Source organism: Mandrillus leucophaeus, unplaced genomic scaffold (assembly GCF_000951045.1).
Source record: "Mandrillus leucophaeus isolate KB7577 unplaced genomic scaffold, Mleu.le_1.0 Scaffold2149, whole genome shotgun sequence".
NCBI classification, from domain to species: Eukaryota; Metazoa; Chordata; class Mammalia; order Primates; family Cercopithecidae; genus Mandrillus; species Mandrillus leucophaeus.
The window spans coordinates 98,736-116,501 of record NW_012102198.1 but is presented as its reverse complement, the minus strand read 5'-3'; the positions used below and the strand labels follow the sequence as shown (position 1 = coordinate 116,501).

Below are 17,766 nucleotides of genomic sequence, written 5' to 3'. Positions count from 1 at the left end.
GTGAGCCAGGCGAAGAGGTGTCAGTGGCCTGCCTGGCTGACCCCATAGTGGGATACCCCATTAGAACTCCTCCCTGGCGCCCCCTTCCCCAACAGGATTTGGCACATAGGAGCATCTGCGTAGACCTCCAGCCAGAGCAGGTTGAGGTCTCCGGCAGATGAAGCTTGAGGTCTTGGGATTCAGATCTGAGCAGACAAACTATGTCCTCGACACTCACCTTCCCATCCTGAAGGCATGGCCTGGGCTGTGAACCTGACATACTGACCAGGCTCCCAACCCCTGACCACCTACCTGCTCCTATCCAGGGAGGGCCCCTCTTCTCCTGTTTCCCCCAAACACATGGGGAGGGACTCAGTACTGCCCTGATGGACACAGCTGAGGCCTGGCCTCGACGGGCCTGCCCTGGGCCCTGTGTTACCTGTGGGTGCCTTCTGGCAAAGGGCCAGAGGCGTCGAGGGTGAGGGTTGTACCAATGTCTGTATTCTCGAGAAACAGTCTCATTTTGGCCTCTTCTGCGATGAGGAGGTCGGCAGCATGTGGGGACACAGCAGGAGAACATGGTGTTCTCTCGAGTGTCGACTCCCAACTGAGCTGGAAATGGGGCTGTGTGTATAATATGGGTGCCTAGTTACCAGAATTCTAAGTTCTGTTGGGGTCTGTCAGTAAGGAAGTGAGGTCACATCTTGTAGGTTCCATCCTGTAAGCACCTCCTTTCCATAAGACCTACTCAAAGGCCCCACTGGGCTTCTGGCCGCTCACCCTCCCCCATCAACTCCTTACCTTTCACCATTATGCCAAAGTGTGCCCCTTCAACATCTTGGGAAGACCTGGATGTAACCAGGGTCCCAGGTTTGAGGAGACAGTTCTGGGTCAAACAACCTTTATCTTAGCAGTTGTGAGACCCTAGAGAACTCCTTTGGTATTTTGGGGCCTCCCCAGCATGCACAATGGGGGTTATGCTAGCATCTCCCTCCTAGGGAACTCCTGAGGTGTGTTTGAGATAGATCTTATAAAACTCATGATGTGGTGTTTCCTGTAGATATTGCACACACTTACAGATGGAGGAAATTCAAAAAGGAGTGAGAAGTAGCATGGAAGAGAACTCCAGTGGGCCTGGGGTTCATGGTGTGATCTCAGGAGAAGACACTTTTGCTCTGGGCCTCCTCTTTCATGCTGCACCAGTACGGGTTGAGATTAAATGAAATTCAGACATCCTCCTCCTCTGACATTGCACCTTCCAGTGCCTTCCCATTTTATTTAGACCCAGACCCTGTGTCTCATCTCAGCCTAGGGTGGGCAGCATCCACAAAGGCAGCACTGAGGGGTTAGTGACTCCCTTCTGAATGATGGAGTATGACACAGGTGATGGAATCGCACTTCTGGGCTAGTTCAGGATGTTACAACAAAGAGCCATAGCCTGGGGAGCTGACCAAAAACAGAATTATGTTTCTCCCAGTTCTGGAGGCTGGAAGTTGGATATCAGGGTACCAGCCTGGTCAGGCTTTAGTGAAGTCTCCCGTCCCATTCACTGAGCTTTTACAGTGCTGTCCTTTCCTTGGAGGACGGCTGAACTTTAGGAGCCTGGGTAGACCTCCATTCAAAGCCCAGCTCCCACTTGTAGCTTGGTGATCTTTGATGGGGTGGAAGACAGGCACCTTCTTCCTCAAGACAACAGAGATATTGCCTATGGCTGAGGGGTCCTGGAGGTGATCCGGGTACAGCGACATATTTGAATGTAGGAAATTCTCTCCCATTGAGACCTGTAGAGACTAAAAGAGCCTTAGGAACTTTCACTGTTACTGCTGGAGTCTTGGGGTGCAGATCTCTTGAGCACCTGCACCATGACCTGGCCCCACTGCTTTTTGTCCTCTTCCCTCCCTGCCCGGGTGAGGTCCGTCCTGCTCTGGGGAGAAGTTTCTATGTGGTCCTCAGCCCACCTCTGCTCCACTCCCTTCTTCATAGGGCTCATTGTTGTCTCTGTCTCCACCCTCCTGGGTCTATGATCCACATGGGGCTGACAGCTTCATGACTTCACTGACCAAGTCTTCACTGACCTCCTTCACCGACCAAGTCTCCAGGAATGACAATGACAATCACCTGCCCTGGAAACAGCCGTCATACTGTCAGTCAAGGCACAGCTTGGATTCAGGAGCACCTGGGACACGTCCCCAAACCTCAGACCCAGAGGGGTAACAACTATCCCTCAGGGACCTCAGGGAAGTTCCCCAGCCCCATCTGAGGCAATTTGGCCTCCCTGGCCATCTCTGGGCTCCAGGCTGGGAGGTGATTTTCACTATTTAGCACAGGCTGATTTTCACTATTCAGCACAGGATGGCAGCCTTGCTGATTGTTCTCTGATTATCTGGATGCTCTGTGACTCCTTCTGTGCATCTCTGGGATCATCATTCAGACTCACCTGCAACCTGAGCAGTAACACCAATGTTGTTTGCTACGACATTTACTGGAAACACAACAAGACAGGGAGCCTTGCCTCCCTGGTCTCTACCAAGATTCTATTGAGATTGAAGCAGAACCAGGGCTCAGGGTCCCCAGCCTCTTCTCTGTGTGAGTGGATGCTGCCGCCAGTGCTGAGGCTTTGCACGCCATTGGGCTCAAGCTTGAGGATGAGGCTACTAATGGCACAGTAGTGCCTCTCACAGTGTCATGGATGAGACGTTCTTTCTAAAATAGAAGTCCTTTTTTTGTTTGGCCCCTTTGATAAGTAGATTCTATAATTAATCAGAAATTTCTTTTATGGAGGATAGAGACGCTGGTGAAAGAGAAACGGGGAAGGACTTGGCACGGAGGGTGGGTGGGCTTCAGACCCGGCTCTGACCCCCATGAAAGGAGAGAGGGAAGAGGGATCACTAGGAACTGCCCCAGTCCACAGGCAGGTCAGATGTCAGATGAAGCCTCAGCCGACGGAGTGTGTTCTTTCCCAGGGGTGCTCACTGGAAGTGCCCTGCTTCCTGCAGGAAGACCTGGCTGGAGGGACCCCTGGGCTCCTCACTGCCTGGAGCCAGCCCAGGGGCAGGGGACATGTTAGTCACCTGTGGTCCTCCTGCAGGTTCTCCTGAAGAGGCATCTGAGTGGGATGCTTCCACGGCCACCAGCAGCACTGCTGCACCTCCCTCTGGACACGGGCAGTTCCCTCCTCCCCCGGCCTGCGCATCCACCTGAGCTCCGTGTGAAGTCAAAGCTCAGGCATCTCAGAGCTTTCCCCCCGCAGGCCCTGCAGCCACTGAGACCCTTATATGCCCTGAGCTGCATGCTAGGGAGAGAGGGGTCTGTGGGAGACCTTGGCCCTTAGCCGTCGACTCCTCTGGGGAACACCATGAAATCCTCAGACTGGGGATGTTCTCTGGAGCCATCTTTATCCTCCTCTTCTGCCCAACATCTCCTACTCCATGACCTGGGTCCTGTCCCTAAACCCCTGTTACATCCCCAGTGTCTGATCCATGCCAGCCCTTCTTTAAATATGTGTTGAACCCATTTCCCATTTGCCCAAGAAATGAGTGCTGGCAACTAGCTGCACTTTTTTTTTTTTCTAAATGGGAAATGGGTCAATAAATGAATGAGTGAATGAATGAATAACAACGCAACCTGAGTCTCCTGTCACATGGTTATTTTAAGACCTGCATTTGTTTTCATAAAGGAGGAAAATGAGTCCCTGCAGCTGTGATTGCCTCTGAATTGAGTTAACTTGTTTCCACACTGTCATGCCATGGTCACAGTGGGACAAACGTACACCAAGCTCACCACAGTCTTTCAGCCCTGCCCTTCCGCCTGCACCGCCTGTGGCCGTCATGGCATCAGGGCTTCTCTCATGGTGGGCCTCTACCCACCACACACTCTGGGCCATCTCCTCCTCTCCGACAGCCTGGGGTTCAGTGATCCCTGTCCCTGTGTCCCACCTCAGAGCACCTGCCTCTCCACCCTTTCCCTAATTTCTCTGCCACTGTTTCTCCAGTCTCCCAGGAATGTCTTCTGCCCAATCTCCTGTCCCAGGTTCTAGAACTTGTCCTGGAACTTCCCCAGAGCTGAGTCTCTAATAGGAGAGCTGATGACAGGTACAGCCGCGGTCAAGCCTCTAGCCAGCAGATGGAGGAGAATCAGCCCGAGGGCCCCGCAGTATCCTCCCTGCTGCACACCTGGGGCCATATCCCCCTCCACACCTGCAGCCCCCACCTCGGAGTCTGCCTCAGCATCTCCTCCCAGCACCTTCCTCAGGAAGGGCCTGAGATCTTGCATGGCGTGTTTCCCCGCGGTGAACTCCTAGTCACAGCAGCATCTTGAGCAAGAGCCTCCTGGTGAAGCGATCCTCTTGGTGCTCCACCCTGGCATTGTGTCCTCAGCTCCAGGGCAGATCACACACTTTCCTGGACCAATATTACATGTAGGCCACCCCTGCTGGCCCCCTGCCCCACAGAGGGAGGCCCGGGGTCAGGGATGGCACCAGGACCACATCTCCATTGTTCCCTGAAGGAATTCTTCCTGCATGTTTGAAAAACAAGAGTTAAGGAAACAAAGCAGAGGGAAGATTCTGATCATTGCAAAAGGAGAAGTTTGCCTATGAACCAGCAGGGGGCGCGGTGAGACCTTCTCTGTGTATTTCTGCAGAAGAGGTGCTCACAGCCGATAAGCCCTCAACTGGCAGAGGCCCAGGGCTGCTCCTTCACTTCCTCCTGGGACTCTGCAGCCTTGTCCCATCTGTGCCTGGCAGAGTCCTCTACACACGACCTGTGTGTGGTCCCAGCAGCTGCTTCTTTCTCTGGTCCTACCCATGGGGCAATCTCTTGCCTGATGCCAGCCTCCCTGTCCAAGGGCCTGGTCCCTGTGAGTGCACCTGGGGGCAGGCAATGGGGGAACTCATTTGCATGGTCAGCCCCTCCCCTGTGAGCCCAGTGACGCTGCGATAAGAGTGGCCTGGGGCAGCCCAACCCTGGGTCTGTGGCCTCAGAGGTAGCCGTGTCCACCATGGCCCTGACTCCTCTCCTCCTCCTGCTCCTCTCTCACTGCACAGGTAGGGACAGGGCTTAGAGCTGCGGGGGGCTCCCAGCCTGATCTGTCCCCCATGGCTCAGATCCCTCAGCAGCTGTGCCCTGACCCTGCTTCTCACCGTTCTGTGTCTGTGTCTGCAGGTTCCCTCTCCCAGCCTGTGCTGACTCAGCCGCCCTCCCTGTCTGCATCCCCGGGAGCAACGGCCAGACTCCCCTGCACCCTGAGCAGTGACCTCAGTGTTGGTAGTAAAAACATGTACTGGTACCAGCAGAAGCCAGGGAGCGCTCCCAGGTTATTCCTGTACTACTACTCCGACTCAGACAAGCAGCTGGGACCTGGGGTCCCCAATCGAGTCTCTGGCTCCAAGGAGACCTCAAGTAACACAGCGTTTTTGCTCATCTCTGGGCTCCAGCCTGAGGACGAGGCCGATTATTACTGTCAGGTGTATGACAGTAGTGCTAATCACAGTGAGAGAGACAGATGAGAAAGTGGGACAAAAACCAAGGTTTTAAGCTTCTCATGTTTACTGAACTGGTTAAGAACTTCAGTGGTTAATAAAATCACATTAATACTGGATTGTTGTTAAAAATGGTGCCACATTATAACTGTCTCCCATTTTTCACATAAGACCCATAGTGACTCAGCTAAAATCAAAACACAAAAACTTATACCAGTACTAAGAAATACTAACATTACTAACCAATTTCCACTAGCAAAAGAGTTGTGAAACAGGTGAAATACATCCAGATGGCATAATACATAATGCCACTATATATGAGAGTTTTATAAAATTATGTATCATGTATATGTATAATATATGAAATAAAATGTCAGCAGACATTAGCATCTCCCACCAGTAGCCAGCAATCCTGCCCCGCCTCTAGAATAAATGGTTACCATGGATTGAATACGCGAACAGCCCTGGCAGCTCTGCAGGATGACTCTCACTGTTTGTTATTGTTTTATTTGTTTTTCAGATTTTTTTTTCTTTTTTTTTTTTTGAGATGGAGTCTCGCTGTCACCCAGGTGGGAGTGCAGTGGTGTGATCTTGACTCACTGCAACCTCCGTCTCCCTGGTTCGAGCGATTCTCCTGCGTCAGCCTCCTGAGAAGCTGTGATTACAGGCACACGCCACCATGCCCGGCAAAGTTTTTCTGAATTTTTTAGTAGAGATGGGGTTTCACCTTGTTGGTCAGCCTGGTCTCCAACTCCTGACTTCGTGATGCGCCATCCTCAGCCTCCCAAAGTGCTGGGATTACAGGCGTGAGCCACCGCACCCGGCAATTCCTAATAGCTTTTCCGTGAGTGTAATGCCATAATCATCTTTTAAAATGTTCTCAGAACTAAAGGTTACTGGGCACCTAAATGATGTTTCATGACAGTTTTGGGTGATTTTGCTGCATCTATAATTTTCTGTATAAGTGAGAACTGCTTAATTTGAAAGCTAATTTCTCACAATGTAAATCTCTTCATTCCTGGTAGTCTACTTTCTACAAAAGTGTATTTTTACACAACACTAAAAAATGGTGTATCTTCATCTATGACAGTACATTAATTTTGACAAGCAGCTTTCAGGCATAAATTGAGAAGTGTTTTATATAAAATGTATTATTTTGAACAGAGTTTGTGATGTGGTGGTTATGTTGTTGAAATTTGCATTTTACAATTCTTAGAAACTTATATTGATGTGTTCTTGTTACCAAATGATTGGCCCGTTACATTTTGATAAAAATAGATTTGTTGTTTTGGAATCATTATTTGTCTAGAAATGGTCAATCTTTTAGAGAGAAATACTTAACAGCGGATTGTGGGATAGTACCCACAATCCTCTGTTAAGTATTTCTTCTTCTTTAAGGGATAGTACCAGGTCTTACTTGAATGAAAGTCTGAGGCTTGCTGATGCAGAGTGACTATTCTGTACTCGACTGATGTTTAGAGTAGAATGTCGGGTGCTCTCAATTGTTTTTATTTACGTTTGTGATTTTGTTATAAGGTAATCACATGGTGTAAGACTCTGTGACAAGATCAACCTACTGCAATAGAGCATGTTAGATTCCCCTAAGAGATTAAAAAGCTGATGGCATAAATGCCTGGAGCCAACCTCAGCAGTTACTTCATCGCAGAAGATACTGTCTTAATGCTCCTTTTAAATTCTTTTAAAAGGCAACATAGGATCATCCTTTATTAATGTATAAATGTCTGCAAAGATTGTGTGGTTTTTTTGAGTTAATGTTTCCCACCTAAAATCTATCATACTGCCACTTTGCCTAATCGTAGTCATATTTATTAAGTAATGCAGTTTGTACTTTTGTAACATTTTGTGAGTTTTGTACGACATTGTATTTGTATAACAGAGCAGTTCCCAGCTTATTAAATGAGTAAATAAAATGTAAAATCATACTTTACAAAAAGATCTGTGTGGCTGATGGAATTCGGACACTCCCCTCCAAATGGAAAGTGATGTGTTTCTTTAAAGTCAAGGTAGAGGAGTTTTCATGCCCCTATGGAGGTTTTCATGCCCCTGTTCAGACGTTTTCAAAACATGCTCTTAATTTAACATTTAAATATACTAGAGTCTTAGAATGTGAGAACAGTAAAATCGGTTTAATTTTGTGATAATATTAAATCTACTGGAAGGATATTCTCCTTTGAAAAGACTCTCAGCTCAGTGATCGTAGAACCTGTACTTGCGTTTAATTCAATGAGGAAAGACATTGAAATGCCATGCTAATATCCTCAGTTGGGTGGTTTCTCCCTTCCCTAATCAGCCTATGAATGTGTCGATGCAGTACTCCACAGTTGAGGCTTAGGTACTTACTGAAAGGATGCTGACTGAGCATTCCTTTTTAATAATTGCTATTTCAAAATCACATTTTGGCCATGAGACAGGTTGCCACTCACTTTATGCTCTGCCTAGGCAGGAATGGGCCCTGGTAGATACATGAGCATCTTTGTTTTGTTTCTCTCCCTCTCTCTCTCTCTCTCTCACACACACACACACACACACACACACTCTCTCTCTCTCTCTTCTCTCTGGGTACACATTATTCTAGACATCTTCAGTTTCCAGGATTCTCTGCATCTCCAGCTAGAAGTCAGGGCTTAGCCTGTGGTGATCCAGCCATCCTCAGGGTTGAATCTCCACGAGGTCACAGGAACCACCAGTGGCATGGAGGGTTAGGGGTCCCGCTATCAGGTCCGGCCAGGAAATCCTCTAAACCTCTGTTTTTGGAAAAGTTGAATGCTGGGGAATCACAAGTCAGGTCCCTGCTTCCAGTCCGCAGTTCAGCCTCCCTGACTTTCTCTGGGTTCCAGTCAGTGCATGAAGATGATGGTGACATTTATTCAGGGACAGTACAGCAGCCTCAGTGCTGCTCACACAGTGCTCAAGGCCATGCGGATGGAAGACCTGACCTTCCATGTGCTGTCAGGGCTGGGACTGTCCCTTACCTAGTCACCTCGTGTGGTCCCTCTAGCCAGGCTGAAATTCTGCTGAGAAATCTCCTGCCCCAACTCAGGGCACATGGCCTGTCACATCAGGTACCTGGTCCCCTCTTCCCTCCACCTTGCACATCTCAGACATGGGGTCCATTGACAAAAATTTCTAGGTGCAGTTGGCCTCCAGGTAAAAGAAGGTCATTCTTCTAGTCATGGGGTAGGTGAAGGAACAGTATCTCTGTCCTGCACAGGCTGAACCCAGGAGCAAAGGCTGCGACTGTGCCCAGACCACACAGGTATCACCCTAATGACTCAGTCCTGGAATCTGTCATCCTCTCAGGCTGATGTGTACAGTTATTTTCTGCTCAACAGTCCATAAAACATCTTCTTTCTTCTAGTCACCCTGGTTCCACCCTACAATGGCATCTCCATATGGATTTTACGGTTCCCCCAGTAAGATGACTCTGAAGTTCATAGAAGGAGTTTCTCCTGGGGTTCCACAGGGCAGCAAATTAGAGCTTTCCTCTCTGCAGGACCAGATCTATGACAGGGTGGTCATGACTCTAAAACATAGAAATCATGTTAGAAATATACCACAGATAATATGCAACCAAAGAAGAAAAAAATAGCTTCCCAATACTTTCCCATCTTAAAAAATATATTTTCCACCAATATTCTCTTTTCAAGGGTAATAACTATTTGAAAATTAAGTGGTTAATTCCAATTTTATCTTCAGGATAAAGTTATTGTATTTCAGATCAAACTTATTGAGGTGGAAGTTATATAAATAATATACATCGATGTTAAGTTCACAGATTAGTAGGTAGTGCCTAACATATATATATAATATATGTATAAGCATGATTTTTGTTTATATGCCTGTGTGTTTATACACATTCATATATACAGATATCTATCTGTCATCTCGCTATCTATCTATCTAGCTATCTATCTACCTACCTACCTATCTAAAGATGCAATTCTTTTAACCAACCAAAATGAAGATACGAAACACTTCTATCATTCATAAACACCTCTTGTGCCAATTTTCAACCAACACCTCTTGTGCCAATTTTCAACAAATGTTCCACACACCAAGCCCCAAGGCCGCAGTGATCTGCTTTCTATCATTATAGCTTGGATTTCTGTTGTATAGCATTTTATCTTCTGAGAGACATAAAATACGTATTCTGTCATATCAACCTTGTGATACTGAACATAGTAGCTTTATAATGTATTCATGTTGTTCTGTATGAGCAATTTGTTCTCTTTGGTATTGTGGTGGTGGAGGACTCCATTGTGTATACATATTCTACTGTTTTTACTTTGTTCGCTTGGGGCATACATTTTGGTTGTTTCCGGTGTGATGTTATGAATAAGTAATTTCATGTATAAATAACTTTGTGGATACACATTGTTATTTCTAGTGGGTAATTAACGAAGGGTAGAATGCTAGGGCACAGGAAAAAGCATAAGTTATGCTTGTAGTTAATGACCAAACTGTTTTTCAAAGTGTGTGTGTTCCTTCCAGCAATGTGTCAGAGTCCCGCTTGCCTTACATCCTCTTCAATAATTGACAATATCAATCTGTTGACTCTGATTCATTATTGAATTTGCTTAATGGAATATCGATATGACCTATCAATTTTGTATTTTTTAGACTCATGATATTAAATGTATGTTATGTGCTTACAGGTCATTTACTTGTTTTCTTAGATGAAGTGCCAGTACAAATCCTCCTCTCATTTTCAATTTAATCCTTTGCATTTCAGCTGTGCTGATCACTTCTTTTTTTTTAATTTTTTAATTTTTAAAATTATTATTATACTTTAAGTTCTAGGGTACATGTGCACAACGTGCAAGTTTGTTACATATGTATACATGTGCCATGTTGGTGTGCCTGTCTCTTATACACATCTAGATGTGTATAAGAGACAGGAGTGAACAGGTAACCTACAGAATGGGAGAAAATGTTTGCAATCTACTCATCTGACAAAGGGCTAATATCCAGAACCTACAAAGAACTCAAACAAATTTACAAGAAAAAAACAACCCCATCAAAAAGTGGGTAAAGGATATACTTCTCAAAAGAAGACATTTATACAGCCAACAGGCACATGAAAAAATGCTCATGATCACTTCTTTTTACTGAGTCTTTTCCGCTAACCTACATTGTGGCCACGCCCAGGGCTCCTCATTGCCATCAGGGAAAGGCCTACGGAAGCGCAGCTGGCATTGATAATGTCTCTCAGGAACACTAGAGGGCGCTATAGGCCATACGCTGGAAAAACAAGGATGGCAGCGACATGTGCCTCCTGGTTTTGGGTCCCATGGACACGTGGTCACTGATGTGTAACAACTCAGCAGCTGAGACCTGGCCAGGTGAGTGCCCCTGGGAGAGGAGCTCATTTGTAAAAAAGACCAGCCCCCACTAGGTGCTAGGAGTTACAATGACAGTGTGGGGGCTGACCCTGTGGGTGCCCTCCTGAGGATCACAGCTCTGGGCTGTCTGCAGCATGGCCTGGGCTCCTCTCCTGCTCACACCTCTGGCTCTGTGCACAGGTCAGGGGGACTTTCTGGGCAGAGGATGAGGGAGGGAAGACAACACTCAACCTCTTGCCCCATCTCATCTCCTCACCTTTTGTTCTCTCACTTGTTTCCAGAAGCCACTTTCCAGGCTGTGGTGACTCAAGAGCCTTCACTGTCCACAGCTCCTGGAGGGACAGCCACTCTCCCCTGTGGCTCCAAGTGCTGGGGCCATCACCACCACCAACAATGCCCACTGGGCTCAACAGAAGCCCAACCACCTACCCCAGGACCTAGTAAGTGACACAAGCAACTGGGTCCCAGGGGTCCCCGCCTGATTCTCAGACTCCGTGCTTGGACACTAGGCTGCCCTCACCATCATGGGGCCCAGCCTAAGGACCAGGTTGAGTATTACTGTGCTCTGTGATACAGCGATCATCTCCACAGTGACAGATGCAGATGGGGACCTGAGGCACACACACCCTGGCTCAGCCTCACACTTTGCTTCCAGCATCTCCATGTTTTTTATACAGAGGCTGCATCTGGCTAGTGCGGGCTCAGGACGCTTCTTCTCTATGGCCCCAGAGGATATGGTTAAATCTATTGTTCTAAGCTCCAAAGTATTTTACTTTTAACACAGCATTTTACAATAATAATGTCTTTGTAAGAGACAATATAAAGATCAATTATGAACTGCATATTTATGAATAGGAGTGGCAAAAATACACACACACACACACACACACACACACTGAGTCAGACCAACCAGCACTGAATTACCGAGAGAAAAATTTGATATTATAGTGTTACAATACAGAGCTCTGATTCCTTGCATAATGATAAACATAGCAGTGGATTATATAGTGTGAAATTTAGAAGAAACATAATGAAAATAGGGAAGAAACCACTTGTTTGTTTCACTATATCTTTAGAAAAGTCTCAAACAACGTAAAATAAATTCAAAATCCAAAAAATAATGAAGTTAATTTCCAAAATGTAATGCTGAATATTTAGTGAGACCATTTATACTGCAGAAAATTTTGCTGTCTTCTCTGTATCTTACTCCAGTTTACCAAACCTGACTCTCCCTGGTGCTGCAGGAAAACCTCAGAGTCATAGAAGCAGAAAAGCACTGGCCCCACTGCCCTCAGTGTTTGTTGCCTCCAGAGACTGTAGGACTTTGCAGGGTTTCCTGAGGGCTGGAAAGTGTAGGCTCCAAAGCTGCAGGGGAAATGGATGGCACAGCGCAAGGGGCCGCAGGAGAAAAACTTAGAGAGACAGGCTTTGTTCCTCTCTAAATCAAGCCTATCACAAAGATTAGGTGACCCGGGCCCCATGTCTCCTCCATTAGATGTTGCCCAGGAAGAGGTCTGGACCTTTTCCCAGGTTCTGCTCTAACCCTCTCCTTTTTCTGTCTGTCCCAGGTGCAGGTTGAACCTCCCAGTAAGGAAAAGGCTCTGGGACCATACTGTTTAGCTGACTAGTTTTTGGCAAAGTCACTTACTTTTACTGGGTGTTTGTAAAAAATATAAGCCTCAGACAAGGCTTATAATTTGCATTAACTGAGCAAGTTATGCAAATTATAAATTTATTCATAACTAAAACACAAACATGTGTGTGTGTGTGTATGTATGCACACTGGTGGACAACAGCTCCTTCTATAAATTCAGTTAATAGGAGAGTGTCTTAGTTCATTTTGTGCTACTATAACACAGAGTAATTTATATGGAACAGAAATGTGTGGACTCACAGTTCTGGAGGCAGGGAAGTCCACTATCAACGTGCAGGCATCTGGTGAGGGCTTTCTTGCTGTGTCTTCACATGGCAAAAGATGAAACGGTAATTTTGACTGTTTCCACTAACAGGAGCCCTTTTTATAACTACATTAATCCATTCATGAGGGTAGAGTCCTCATGACCTACAACTCCTCTGATTAGGCACCACCTTTCAACACCTTTGAAGTGGGGATTAAGTTTTCAGCACAAGAGTATCGGATGGGACAGAAACATTCAAACTCCAGAAAAGGGATATACCCTATAATATATACTCTTATAGTAATTCTATTTTACAGGTTGTAATATGAAAGTTAAAAAGCAAGTCAAAAATTAAAATCCCCTCAAGGAAGCCATTTCTGAAAGGCAAGGGAGCGTCTTCTCCATCACATCTTCTCTTGACAGTCAAGTCCATGGACTCCGCACATTCTTCACCTATAACATCCCATCCGGTGTTTCCTAAAATTCAGTAGGTTCTCTTTCAACTTTCTCTCAAGCTCCTCACACCTCACCTTCTGATTCATCGCACACAACTGCCTCCCTGAAGCCCCAGTAACCTCTCAGATCACACCCATTCAGGCAGCCAGCCCCTTGACCTCACAAGACCAAAGGAATTCTTGTTTTGCCTTTGGCCTGGCAATATTCCACCCTTTCTGGATGTGAATCCCTTGGTTCCTGGCAGCCCAGTTATCCTGAAACTTCTTGTGCACCTCAGTGTTTCACATTTTCTATCTACATTGTGGGGTTTCCTTCATCTTCACCTGAACCCGAGGATCCTTCAGTACACATCGCTTATTCCCTCGGCTACCAACTTTCCCCCTACTTCTTGCTATATGCAGGAACCAGGCTGTCCAGCTCAGCTTGCTGTTTCCTCTTACTACCTCACACCCAACACAAGGTGTTCAGTAAATATCTGCAAATGCAGACATTGCTTTCCCTGTACTGGCCACAGAGTACTGGGCCCAGGGTGAGGCTGAACTGGGAGAGTCTGCTGTGGACCTGCCCTCGACCTGAGAGCTGAGTGGGGCACCCACTGGGACGTGCATCTATAACCAAGGAGGGGACATAGGCAGCCTCATCCTGTGTGTGAAAGATGGCTCGGCCAGGGCCAATCCCTGTTCATTTAGATGGGAGGTAAAGAAAACAAAAATTCACTCTGAAAATGTCTCCAATGTCAAAAAGGAAGCAATACAGGCACATTAAAAAAAATAGCATCTACTTGATACTGAGTTAAATTTCGTGTCTGTTGAGTGCTAGAAACATAGTCAATTAAAAAACTCTCTGTTAAAAAACAAACATGACGAGACAATCTTAAAATAAAGTTAGTTCATGCATTCAAGTCAAATGTGTGAAATATGTTCTTTCAGAGAGTAAAACATTTTATTTAGGTGACTAATTTGTACATAATGCTCACTAATCTATTTTTAAAACTTGATGCATTTAAAATATCACAGTAATGGACACCGCATGAACTACTCATCCATAGAGAGATTAAACTGATGATGTTTCTGTTCTCAAACCACACGGGGTCTCTATCTCTCTCTGTCTGTCTCTCTTTAACTCTCAGTAAATGCCTTACATGTGTGTGTGTGTGCGTGTGTGTGCACATATATGTACATACACACCATCTGGTGCATATATTTCTAGAACTTGTTTTTGAAATGGAGACTCACTCTATTGCCCAGGCTGGAGTGCAGTGGCACCATCTTGGCTCATTGCAAGCTCCGCCTCCCAGGTTTACGCCATTCTTCTCCCTCAGCCTCCTGAGTAGCTGGTACTACAGGCGCCCACCACCACGCCCGGCTAATTTTTTTGTATTTTCAGTAGAGACAGGGTTTCACCGCATTAGCCAGGATGGTCTCGACCTCCTGACCTCGTGATCTGCCCATCTTGGCCTCCTAAAGTGCTGGGATTACAGGTATTTCTAGAACTTTTAAAGTCATACACAAACTTTTGTTTCTTTTTGTGGTTTTGTTCAATGCAATATTTTTTCAAAGTTTGATTTTAATAACAAAAATACTGCATATTCTTTCAGGACAAATATTCTTAAATGTGCTTGTCATTTTTAAACAGACTGACAGCACTCGCACCTGAGTATAATCCCATATAAATATTTTCTTTAGCGCTCTATTTGCAGTGGTTGATTCTAACACCTCTCACACACCAGATTCCTGTGGGTCCTGGGCAGGGGATAGAGCAGTTGGGAGGCAGGACTGACTCCAAGGGGCTCAGATCACCACGTTGCAGGAAGGTGTGTCTGTGTCAACACTGGGGGTGCTCAGGGCCCATTTCTGAGGGATCTGGGGGTGATCAGAGCTGGTGTCAGTCACCTGCCCTACCTGGTGCCCTCTGCTCCAGCTCACAGCTGTGACCTGCCCACTCCCTGGAACCACATAACCTCACCCCTGCCTACCTCCCGATAGCCTCAGGAAGAGGGGCCTGATCCTTTTCATTAAGATAATCAAAAATTTTAAAAAAATGAAAGCACTACAATTTAAAAATAGTCATTGTTTCCCCATTTAAAGTCTTCTTCAGCCATGGTGTGTGCGTGCACCCTTTTGGTTCCCTGAGATCAAGAGACCCAAGAGCTCCTGTGTCACTGTCCCTGAAGACATCGCCATAGAGATCTGGCTTTCCTCAGAGAAGTCAAGTTCACGGAGCCTTCTGTGCTTCCTCCAGTGAAGCTAAGACGCATGAGGCAGGCCAGTTTCTGAATGGAGAAACTGTGTCCAGTGAAGTTTACAATAAACATTATCTTCAGAAATGAGGAAACACAAAAAGATAAATTGAAAAACTGGTGAAGTCTGTGGGTAGAGGTGTGATTTTATGTTTAATTTGACGTATGTTTCTAAGGTTCCATGAGATTATATAGTTGAATATATGTCCTCACTCAAATATCATGTTGAATTGTAATCCCCAATGCTGGAGGTTTGGCCTGGTGGGAGGTGTTTGGATCATGGGGGTGGATCCTCAGGAATGGCTTCGGCCATCCCCTTGGTGATGAGCTCTCTCTGTGAGTTCACAGGAGATCTGGTTGTTTAAAAGCGTGTGGCATGCCCCTCCTCTTTCTCTCTCTCTTGCTCACTGCTGCTTTCACCATTTGATGTGCCTGCCGCCCCTTCACCTTCCACTATGATGAAAGCCTCCCGAGGCCTCCCCAGAAGTCAAGCAGATGCCAGTGTTATGCTCCCTGTGTAGCCTGCAGAACTGTGAGCCAACTAAACCTCTTTTCTTCATAAATTACTCAGTCTCGGGTATTTCTTTATAGCCATGCAAGAACAGCCGAAAACAGGCATGTTAAATCTGTTTGACTTATGGCTGACTCCTGTAATCCCAGCACTTTGGGAGGCCGAGGTGGGTGGATCGTGAGGTCAAGAGATTGAGACCATCCTGGCCAACATGGCGAAACCCTGTCTCTACTAAAAAAAATTAGCTGGGTGCGGTGGCGGGCACCTGCAATCCCAGCTACTTGGGAGGCTGAGGCAGGAGAATCACTGGAACCCAGGAGGCAGAGGTTGCAGTGAGCTGAGATAGTGCCACTGCACTCCAGCCTGATGACAGAGAGAGACTCTGTCTCAAAATAAATAAATAAATAAATAAATAAATGAAAAGAAAGACTTAATCTAATTTAATTTGTGGTCTTTACAAAATCTAGTGCATAGTCAATGGACCAAAATACTTATTAAATTTTTTAACAAGGAGAGAGGTGGTGGCTAGGTAGGCAGACAAGCTTGCATATGACTACTTGAATGAAAACACACTTCACAGAGCCTTGGTGGGATTAATACGGAAATTTTTTTTATTCTTGAAATATGCTATCCTTTCTTGTGGAAGAAGGGTGAAAGAAAGAAAAGATGAGCAAGAAAGAAATTAGAAACAGAATCCTCGTCTCTTTAGATAAAGGCCACCTAATGTAACACAAAATGGTCAGCCTGCGTATGGCCCTAACTTTTTGCTGTGATTCGGTGACAGAGCTCCCGCAACCTGCCCACCCTGTGTGATGTCCTGTTTAAAGCTGAATTGCTTTAAATCTTCTAAGCCCATGGGGTCCACATATGCTGCTGCTGTATTTACCTGTTATAGAGGACTCACACTTGATCTAAAGCCAACTTTTGATGAGGGGCTGGAATCAATTCTTAGAAAAGCGTTCTGTTGCAGTTTCTCAGTATCCCTACATCAACAGATAATCATTTCTAGGTTACTGGAAATGATACTGTTATTTTACCTATGAAAACAGCCATGATCCCAGGCTATGTTTCCTTCACATCCCATTTCTATGCTGTGTGTGGGTCCATTGGGTTGGTGGCTGTGAAGGCCACAAATGATAGTCAGCAGTGAGCTTGTCCATTATGGAGGACAGGCCAGGTGAGTGCAGAGGCTGCACAAGTGAGTTGCAACAGATGATGGAAACCAGGTTATACCAAGTCCTTTGTTGAGCACTTACTTGTTACTCTGTCTAGGGCTTTTAGCTCACAGGATTTGAGCATTTCTGGGTTCGTGGTGGTAATATTAGCAAGTACAGTCTACAATTTCAATTGCATATGTCCTGGGCCAGCTGCTATAGGTATGACCTCAGAACCACAGGTGTGGGCCACTATTTCTTACATGGTCTCTTGCAGCTCCTGTAATCTGTAACCTGACCAGAAACATCAAAGTGTGTTTGTGACTTTTACACTAAGGACTATGGTGAAATAGTAAAAACGAACCTGCAGCAGCCAGGTTTTAATGGACACTGAGGACACTTCATAATGGTGAGCAATGCCTGGGAGCTCTGTTGGCCAGAGCACCTCACAGCTTAGACACACCCCCTGAACTCCCTCACATGGGGCCTCACGAGCCAGCAGCTGAGGCACAGAAAGAAAACACATTCCTTCCTGTGTTCTGCTATTTCACCAGGAGAACGGCATCCCCCACCTGTCTTTTACAACGTCATTACAAGGATGCCCCCTCTGAGATGTTCCCAAAATGTCTGAGTGATGAGAGAGACACACTGTTCTGTTTTGTTGAACTCCTAATATTTATAGGATTG

The 17,766-nt window shown here is 46.1% G+C and overlaps 1 protein-coding gene across 1 annotated transcript; it reads left to right on the top strand.

The window, feature by feature from the left end:
- Nucleotides 1-4,977: 4,977 nt before the first annotated feature.
- LOC105540079 (immunoglobulin omega chain-like) lies at nt 4,978-8,896 on the top strand. The gene is made up of 3 exons (XM_011980564.1): nt 4,978-5,023; nt 5,142-5,468; nt 8,838-8,896. Exons 1-3 carry the CDS (start codon nt 4,978-4,980, stop codon nt 8,894-8,896), a joined length of 432 nt encoding a protein of 143 aa, XP_011835954.1.
- Nucleotides 8,897-17,766: the final 8,870 nt, after the last annotated feature.